Raw genomic sequence first — 10575 nt, 5'->3', positions numbered from 1 at the left:
TTACATTGGAGTTGGCTGAAAGCCTGTTGTGTTACATTCAGATGCTAAAGGCCCTGCATCACTCTGCCCAAGCGGCGTATTTTTGACACCTTGGGAGCGAGACAAGGCTGAATTTTCAATCAAGTTTCTCACAGTATAGGCTCCCAAAAAAGCTGCTATATCCCAGGATGACAGATGGTAAAATGCCAATGGGAATTTTTCATGAACAGCACTTTTCCATCCATTTCCCTCAGTTTTCTCACGAGCATCGGTTTTGGCACAGCTGACAATTCAAACCCCTGAGTCAACACTGTCTCAACATTCAAACAGCTACTTCAGCAGCAGAGCCCGACAATGTTTCAAAGACATATTTGCTTTGCCTAAAAACATGCTACACACTCACTGCAGGTTGTCAGAGTGAGCTGCGGTCGCATCGATGTAACTCTTCAGGACTTTCCGGAAGTTGTCCAGATCTTCCTCACTCACTGACATCTGCCTCTGAACCAGCAGGATGTTCTGTTGGCAGCAGGACAATAGATGGAGAGAATAAACGATGGGATGATACATGAGCTGCCCAGAAGAAGAAAAGGCTTCTCTGTGTGTGTGTGTGTGTGTGTGTGTGTGTGTGTGTGTGTGTGTGTGTGTGTGTGTGTGTGTGTGTGGCATCATCAGCCCCTGAGGTGCGGGCGTGTGTCGAGATATTGTCAGATATTTTGAAGCATTTGATGAAGAACTGATTATACTTTCCTGAGGGTACATATATCACTAAGAACAGATGAAATATAAATCAATAAATTGCACCACTTTGCACTGCAAAAACACTTTGTCAGTATGTTCAGTTTTCAATGTATCAGAAAGCCTGAGTGGAGACAGCTGCTAAAGTAAGATAGAGGCACTAACTGTGAAGTAATCAAAGTGAAATTCAATTACTTTTCATAAATTCAAGCCATGAAAAATACAGCAAAGTGATTATTTGGTTTGCAAGATACCTCATCAGTGTCTTCACTTTGTCATTTTCTTCATGTATTCCAGCAACAGCAGCTGGTAAGTTTTTCCCTCTCAATTAAATGTGAGCCCACAGTAAGTCCGTGTTGCAGGTTATTTTCCCCACTTTGCTCCTCGAAATTCATCGGCAAAGTAACAAGAGCAGCTAAATGTACCATGAAAATGTGCCATAAAAAACCTGCTTTCCATATCAATCCCTGCACCTCCTGACAGAGGGAAAGAAAAGACACTTTGAAATAATATTTTTTTCCTGCATCGATTGATGTGGCCAGCTAACGAGCAACATCCCCGCAGCTGTCATTGATTCAGCGTCCTCTTCAGGGACACTGAGCTCGAACTTTAAGGTCCTCTGCCACATCTCCCAATGCAGTGTGTAGACCTGCTGCCCTCTTTACTTTCTCAACAGTTCAATACAAGAGTGAGTCACCACTGCAACCAGGAGAAAGTGAAACTTGTCTTATAGCTTGTCCTTTGGGAGCATTTTTTTTCCACAGAGTTGAATCTGCCTCAAAAGGTTGATTAACCTTCACAACAACAACATTTTTGGTTGTGTGTGTCATGTAGGTTTAGTTGTGAGATATCAATCTCTAAAGCATTCTCAGCATTTCAATACAGCGGAGGACTGAATTTAATTAATAAAAATGCTAGCATTTAAAAATGACATAAAAAGTGACCTTGCTGTAGAGAGTTGTCTGAACCATCCTTTTATCAAAAATAGTACAGATTAAAAGTAAAGTTTTTCTGAGGAGAAAAAAAAACACGTTTAGCTCAATTGTATTGCTGGGGAAAGAACTCTACATGAGCACATAAAATGAAAATCTACACAACTAGAATCCACTAAAGTTGAGTGAGAAAATACAGGGTTTTGTAGTTATCTCCACCAGGCATAAGCAGTGTGTGCGCATATTGTTTGCAGTTAATCTCACAAACTATTGGGTTAATCAGCCTAATACTTAGTGCATTCATTTGGACTGGATGCCCAAGAACTCCTGTGGTTGCAGTGACTCACAATTGCTGAAAAACCTGTTTTATTGATGGTTTTATACAGTCATTGAGTGCTAACTCTTTATTCCCCTTAACCAGCCAGTAAGGGGTCCATGTTTTCTGGAAATCAGCAAAAAACAACAAGCTTTAGTGTCTATTTGAGGCCACATTTAGGCCTTCTGCATGGCTCAAAAACTGACAGTTCCACAGTGCAGCTCTCTGTGGTCCAGCTGCAAACTGGTTTCATTCTGTCCTCCGCACAGCGTCATCCAACACCAGGACGAGTTCAGAGGGAGAGGGTTCTGCCTGTCTGATATGATAGACTTGTCGATTTTGATACTGTTGTAATTTTACCTTGATGTTTGATCTTCTACCATAAGTAAGTAGCCTTTGTAGTTACATGATTTTTGGTTATCTATTTTAATTGTGTTGATTGTTGTTATTCCCCACTTTGTTGTGCCGTAGCCTCCAGACAAGACAAGTTAATACTGGGATCAAGGATTTTTGGCGCTGATTTAATTATTATAAATACATTCATTTTCATCATGACTACATTGTTCACTTCAATAACAATGCATGTTAGCAGGGAAAAACAAACTGCTCTACGTAACGCACTGCAAATCTATGAAAAACAGACAAATTGTGTTAGTGCTGGATCTTTTCTGAAACACACCATGGCACTTCTGCTTGAAGTACAAGAATTTTCTAGAGTGGCTGCGATCAGGTCAGGCAGCAGCCTGGTGGAGATTTGCCCTCCACTGATTGTGCCTCCGTACTTTTTTGTATTTAAGGTAAAATAAAATTATCATTTAAATCTTGTGGTTTATAATTTGTATGGAAATGCACTTTTAGTATTTTTGTATTCGGTCACTCAGCTCTTTGTCACAAGGATCATCCAGGTGCTTCTTTTCAATATTGATAGCTGCAGGGTTTTACTTTTTGGTTTTACTCTAAAATCCTACCGCTTTCCTTTTTTAACCAGTCTAAAAACATGTAAAAACATTCAGCTTACTTCTGCTGTTATGAATATTGTGAAATACCTGTCACTATAGTTACCCCTAACAATACACTCACCTGTCTGTGGGCGTTTTCACACCATTTCTACCTCTCAAGTGCATGAGTCAGTAACTTCTCTTGTCCATGTGTGAAAACGTCAAATGTACTCAAGTTACTTTTATTTACTCTTTCTTTTCAGGGTGAACCCTGTACACATAAACTGGCCCTTGACTGCTTCCCTATATGGACTTTTTCACCTTGAGGCTTGTCATATATTAATTTTTATAGCTGGAATGAGGTAGAGTGAGTATATCTGTGGCCCAAAAACAGACCTTAGAAATGCTTGTACAGGAGTTCGTGGAATTTTTTGGCTCGAGGAGGAAACAGGTGTGCTGCTTGACATTTAGAACAGGGACGGTGAACAAACTGGAGTAACTGAGTAAAATGCATTTTCTGGAGGGAATAATTGCTGAGCGCAGCTGTAAAGAGTTTAAATTATATCTTGCCAGCTTTTTGGAACACACTGGGGGCGTACACAATTAAACGAAAGAGTAAAACGAGGAGTGTCTGGGTGTGTTAATGGAGTCACGTTAAATATGTAGAGGCAAATGTTTTGAAAAAAAATATTCCTGTCTAGACAGAGTGGCAGTAATTCAGCTGTGCAGCTCTTGTATTTTATGTTGATGTATGCAAAATTAATGTAAATGAAAACAACGTAAGTGTGATTTGTTTTAAAAATGTGAAAACAGTTTTAATCAGCAATCATCCACTGAAGTACATTCTTAGTTTGTTCTCTGCTTGATTTGCACCATGAGGCACAATCACTGCAATCAGGCCACTGTATCATCTGAAATAAAGAGAGTTGTTCTATATAATAACTCTGCTGCACAGCAGCCACAGGCAGCGAAGTGTCACATTTCAACAATGTAGAGGCCTCACCATATAGTTCGACATTGAGTGTTTGATTGCTGTGAAATGCTGTCTGCAAAGTGTAAGTTTGGTTTATATGGGAGAAGAATCTTTGCAAACCAGTTTCTGTGTCTTATATACATGCACATAATCTATGCACCACTTAGGTAATCACAACTATTTAAGTAACTGTAATGACAACAAATGATTCTACTTTAAAAGGACAGTGCATTCCCAAATCAAAAATATCCTTCTGTGTGATGATGTGGTTGGTGTGTGTAGTTCAGTCAAATGAAAAAAGTTCCTAAAGGAAACTGAGCACAACAAGATTTGTGGACTGTCTTGAATAAACAGGTCAGAGACATTGCTTTTTAGTTTTTCATATGTACTTTTTTTGGCACTTTAAGCACAACAAACCAAATGCCATCTAGTTCCATTTTATTTAAGAGAAGGCAGACATCTCTACGGTCGATATCTCCAACCCTCTGCAACTCACACCAAAACAATCTAGACTGCGAAATAGCACCATTTATTTGGGTTGAACTGTCCTTTTAATGAGGAAAACTTCTCAATAAAACTACCTCCCACAAAACAAAAGGTTTGGTCAATGCTTCTTGACTTAGGTCAGTCTTAAAGTGCTTATATCAGTGCTGACTTACAGACTTGTACGTGCTGGCTAGTGTGTCCTCTTTCAGTGGCTCCAACTTGGGACCCTGAAACAAGAAGGGGAAAAATATGACAAGAAGCTCCTGGCTCTGGTAAACATGCAGGTAAGAAAGGTCAGTGTTGCCAGAGGTGTGGCCATTAATAATTAAACACTGAATCCATCTGTGATAGAAGAAGAGCTAAATGTCTGTGTGCACCTTGCTATCTTGTTTTAATAAAACATTTTATATTGAATGATTTGATCAGTATACTCAGTATAAGTCTGAACAATTTTATAACATTTCATTAACAACAAAATGCCTCATTTATATACTTAAATTGTATTGCATTGCATAACATTGTATGCCATCAGCTACTTTTGAGCTAAGTAGTCAACTTATCATAACTACACAGAAGTTACATAAAGACAAACAATTACAGGCTGTTCATTAGCATAAGACTTTGATGGCTATGAAAAGCATCGGTATTCGACAACCTGAACATGAGATCCTGGTTGATGAGTGCTGATGGTTTTGAGTATATTTGCACCCCATCTGCAGTCATTTTTACCTGTGGGTAAACTGAATGTGTTTGCAGGCTGTTGTCAATTATGAGGAACATGAAAGGCGGCAAAGTTAATGGACGAAATATGTGAATCACTGCTTTTACTGTAATGGGTTTTTTTTTCTCTTTGGCTGTCATACGACATCCGATGGCTTAATGTGTGTGATTTGACATATTTTTAAAGGCCATTGTGTGAGACAAATTCCCTGCAGTGCTATAAAGGTTACATCGATTCATTCAGTAATGCCATTGTGTTTCTTTTAGCTAAAAAAGTAATAGCAGAGCAAAGGAATGAGCCATAGCCACACTGCCGAGTGTAGATTAAAATTACATTTTTAAAGCAAAACAATTAGGAAACATGTAATTCACCGCACATGATTTGTTCTTTCAAGCATATCCTTAGGCTGTATACTGCATGTATTCTATAAACGTATGATGTAATGAATAATGAAATACACTAAAGGTAATAAAACAGAATGAGCTCTCCATTTTAAAGGTTGTGGTCTTTGTGTGTGTGTGTGTGTGTGTGTGTGTGTGTGTGTGTGTGTGTGTGTGTGTTACAGGGGACATAACCTTTGAGGCAGAAAACTCATTCTATTGCATGTGAGAGAGCAGAGAAAGGGAGTGTGTGTGTGTGTGAGAGAGATGGAGGTTGCATTGAAGTGTGGGGATGGATATTGCACTCTGAACATCCTGCAGGTTATGAATTGTTTTGATATTGCACTCTGAGTCCCTCTGGGTCGGCGAAACCGAGGGCCAGAAAGAGACAAATGCTTTGAGAGAGGCTGAAAGGAGTGGAAGAATGAATATCAAAAGATAGGAATAACAGGAGTTAATAAAGAAAAGAACGGACGGAGAGAGAATGAGATGGAGCACAAGATGTGGCAAGAGAGTGTGAAAAAGGATTTGAGACATGGTGGCAAGAATGGGTCACAGGACACAGAATGAGAAATGAAAGGTAGAGAGGTGACTGTGCTTTGTGTTTGACAGACAGAAGTCTTAGAAAAGCATCGTTTTCTAAAGGCTGAGTGCACCCTTTGCGATTTCATATCATCACAAATGCACAAAAACGTGCTCTGTATTATGCTGCATATGCTTAAGTTAAATAGAAATATACAGTAAATGACATAATACAGACAGTTAATAACAGACCTAAATGACTAAAAACACCCAAACGATCTGTTTAAGCAGGCTGTCGCCTTCAAGAATCACAGCCGAAACCCTTCAAGCACTAAGATGACACCTTGTCCCAGACTTTGTAATGAAACCAGAACATTGAGCCACTCAAGTGAAGTCCTTGTGTCCTAAATAATCATGCAATTGTACAAAAGCAGCCGTTCAGGCAGGTTTACAGGTATGAAAATGTGCCCAGTCTGCAGGGTGCAGTGTTTACTTCCCATTATTCTCAACACATTAATATTCATGTTTGAAAAGCTAATGCATTAGGTGTTACTATTTTGCATATTCTCAGCATATTTTGTCACAGTTTATTTAATAATGAATATGTTTTTTAAAACGAGGTGGCAGGCCTGTGACAGCCTAATAAATAGCCCACGCACAGCCTGTGTTTTTTTTTATTAAACTGATTCCATTACCTGTGCAACAAAGTAAATACAGTTAATGTTGATGGCTGCTGGTATTCATGGGAAGGGTATGCATTCATTTAATCTATGGGAGACCAGAGGGTCAAAAATATAAAAGCTCTATACTTATATTTTCTTAACCTTTCAGATTAAATTTGTGTTCCACTTGAAAATATACAGAAGGAACTGTTTCATACCTGACACTCCAGTTTATCCAGCAGTAGCTGCAGCCTGTTGATCTGAGAGCACCAGTTCTCTCCATCTTCCATGCACACACCTGGAGACAACACAATACTCAATCATCAGAATGACCCAAAACAACTTAAATCTGTGTCCCAGTTTCATTGTGCATTTCTCAGCTATGGTTGTCAAGAGAACTGGATATAGGTTTAGACATGGGGCCTTGCTCACTCCAATGACAGTTACTCAATGGCAAATTATTCAAAAACACCTCAATTTCCATGATATGACATTACCTGGACCCTTCGCATCATAGGATGCATCTAGTTTTGTGCTTGGCTAACGAATAAGGATAAAAATTATTTAATTGTCTGGCTCTTCTAGACTTTAGAGTCATTTCATGGGGAATGGGATGCTCAAAACATGTATTGTTTGATTTCACAATGTAATTCAATGGGAAAATGTCTTTTTGGGCAGAATGGCATCATACGGCACTGAAATGTACTTTTGGCAACTATGTAAAATTGGCGTCATAGCTTGGCGCTGTTCCAGAGGGGCTTGTACTCAGCACGCTGTCACCATAAAAACGACCTCATAGGTAGACTGTGCAAGCAGCTTATCACAAACTACTAACTAACTAACTAACTAACTAACTTATGTTAATTGTAAGGCGATGACCTCCAGTGGGTGTAGTAGTTATTATAGGGGCAGAGGCAGGAAGGCGGCCCCACTGACGGTGCAGTTGTCCATGGACTAGCCACAAAAACACCAGTTCGTCACTGTCTGTCATGTTTTTTCTTTATGTTTGGTGTTGTGCACCAGGAACGCTTGGAAGGTGGAAGTCAAAAAATTCATTTATTCAGTCATTCATTTCAAGTTCGAAAATTTCAACTGGGGAATTCAACCTCAGACTTTGAATGAAATGCAGCTTAATATTGATACTATAAAGTGGGTGGGATGGTGGACTTTGACAAAAGAGACCAGTGTTCACATCTCAAAGTCAACATGGACTTTTTTTTTAATAACAACATAGCCTAGCATGCTACTATGAATGACGTATGTCACATGACTCACATAATGTTACTTTAGTAGCAAAGGAACTTATTTAATGCTAAAGGATGGTATTTTTCCAACACATCACCACACAATTTTGTTGCCTAAATCTAAAAAGGTAGTTTTACAGCAGAGCTGCAACCATTTAATGACAATCACAACATGCCTGTGACCATTACAGTGGCAATATTATATCAATTTTTGGGCGGGCCATCTCAGTAATTAAGGAAGTCGGTGGAAATCTACCTATTCTGCATTTTAGGTGTAAGAGAGCTTTTGAATTATACTTCTGACTGGTTTTCAGGAAATGCAGTAGCAGAATTATGTACAGCAATCACTGTTGTATAGTACTGATCCTGCAGAGCTGAAATACAGCTGAGTTTTCTTTCTTTGTTTAATCATTTGATGAATGTCAAGAGACCCCATTCAGCCATGTCCAAACAGACGGTATCATCAGCTGACAAGGGCAAAAACACACAGAGGACAATGCACAAGTGGTTTTTATGTGAGAATGCCTCCTGGTAGAAATGGTAAAAAAACATAATGGTATATCAATTCCCTTTTCATAACAATCTAAGAATTCAGAAAAAAATCATTACTGCGAAAGAATCTAAAAAGCATTTGCCTATAGGATGTACTGATGTACTGTATCATCTAAATTAGGCCCAGGCTTCTTACAAGAACAAATCCAACTCCTGATGCAGTCACATGCCAATTTCTTTTTTCAAAAAGTTTTTGACCTCCAGGGTTTATTCCTTTTCCTTGTGGGACAATGTATCTGTTTTGCAGTCTATTAAAACAAGTAAAGGAGGAAATAAATGAGGCTGAACATGAAAGTATTTTCTCTATGTCAATACGATCTTTGTAAGAGAAAAATGCCCTCAGAGAGAGCTAACAGCCAGCTCTAATTATACACAATGTACATGCAATGACAGTTATGGGAATAGTCAATGACTACAATTCCCCCAAAGGATAACAATAAGAAGTACATTTCATCATTGATATGCTTTGGTAGGAATGTTGAACTAATTATCATGATGTTTGAAATGTTGATTTATAGTGTGGTGTAATTTTACCAAGTAAACAGATTTTGATATAATGCTGCACAAATTTACAAGTCAAGGACAAACCTGAAATCGCTCATCCCATTTTGCTATGGAGCTTTATTCTGCTCTGCAAACGCAAAAGACTTTAATTGCTTTTTTGTCATTTTTGGGACAATAAAGGTCTGCTCTGTCATGTGACAAATATCTCCTGTCTCCTGTTGTTTTGTTTGTTTGTTGTTTGTTTTCTAATAATGAGTTCCTTTTGCTTTAACTATGAGAAGTTCTGGAGAAACCACGGCAAAATCCAGGAACTCCATTTAAGGTTCATAGGTTTTGTGTCAGTGCACTTAGAAAAAAGATTTGTTTGCCTATGCATAAAGTCATTTTTTTGGTGTTGCTAAACTAATATTTTAAAGGTATTGTTTTCATTCAGTTCAAATAGTCATTTATCCAATTTTAAACACCCTAAATATTGACTGATTTCTTCTTATTCATTTTATATTAAGTGGATAGTTTCCTTCATATATCACAAAATTCTGTCAAGGCCATAATTATTATCATGCAATGTATTGCTCGCTGTATGCAACAACAAAGTGAGAGATCCGATGGAACTTGATGCCTTTGGCTTTGGCATAACTCTGTATTATATTAAAGATGATGCAGAGGCAGAGCACCTTAAAAAGACTTAAAAATTAATTTCTCCCTGCCACTATTTTTCTCCTCAACAGTATAATGGGATTCTTTGTTTCACTGTAGACGTGTTGTGACCGGTGTGTTGTTGTGCATAGTTGTTTGTATCTATTTTACTGCTGGCTGTGCAATGAATTGCCTTTCAGCGATAATCAAGTTTGCCTTGACCTTGACTTCCAAATAACAGTCATAGGTCAAGGTAAGCTCAAGGTTTTTACGTAGAGAAATTAAAAAACAAAGAACTTTCACATTTCCAATATTATGACCACGATTCACTGAAACACAAAAACCCTTTGAAGTCATTTTCTCTCAGTTTTTCACTCTGGTAAGTTAAGATCTTTGGCATTTGTAGGGCAGTATTGTTGTCCAAGAAGTATTTATCCAACTGAAATCACATTATTCTTCACTTTATGTAGTCTAAATATTATAAACATGATTAGAAATGTATTGTAAATGGTTATTTTTATTAATCAAAGCACATAATCAAGGACATCAGGGAAATATAAGAAATGCTTTTTTTGTTTTTTCTCAGCCTGTCGAAGGAGCGTGTTGGTGTCTGAATGAAGAAAAAAATCAAACTTGCGCTGTTGCCTAACTAAATATCCTGGGCAGATACATCAGCATCTCAGGTATATTGACAGCACATGCTGCTCACAGGAGTGCTTAAGTATTCCTTTAACATGCTGGGCGGCTAATAAGGCATCTAGCCCGCAAACTGATATTAGCATTGAACTTCTCCCCAGTGAATGTTGGTTGGAGGCTCAGTCAACAAGCAAAGCTGCAGGACAAGATGTGTGTTTGTGTTTGTAAGTTAGATAAGGAGGAGACTTTCACAGGAAAACTGGTGTGGGCTGTTCAAAGTCTGTGGCTCTTGTGTTGTGTAGGCTGCTGTCTGGTCAGTGTGACCGTCTGCTCTCTGCCAATGATAGATTGCTGGCGTC

General features: G+C 38.5%; 1 protein-coding gene across 2 annotated transcripts in view; it reads right to left on the bottom strand.

The window, feature by feature from the left end:
• The window catches only part of necab3 (N-terminal EF-hand calcium binding protein 3), a 59395-nt gene that overhangs the window by 8628 nt on the left and 40192 nt on the right, over positions 1-10575 (bottom strand). For both annotated transcript variants that reach the window (XM_088088636.1, XM_042505395.2), the window contains exons 8-10: positions 6863-6942; positions 4533-4586; positions 383-495 (exon numbers count right to left, since the gene is read on the bottom strand). In XM_088088636.1, the coding sequence (XP_087944762.1) occupies positions 383-495; positions 4533-4586; positions 6863-6942 (247 nt within the window). The remainder of the gene's footprint in view (positions 1-382; positions 496-4532; positions 4587-6862; positions 6943-10575) is intronic.

This window comes from Plectropomus leopardus, chromosome 2 (genome assembly GCF_026936395.1).
Source record: "Plectropomus leopardus strain MGB_pleo_1.0 chromosome 2, ASM2693639v1, whole genome shotgun sequence".
NCBI classification, from domain to species: domain Eukaryota; kingdom Metazoa; phylum Chordata; class Actinopteri; order Perciformes; family Serranidae; genus Plectropomus; species Plectropomus leopardus.
Note: the sequence above shows the minus strand (reverse complement) of the source record. Positions and strands in the feature narration are given on the sequence as shown.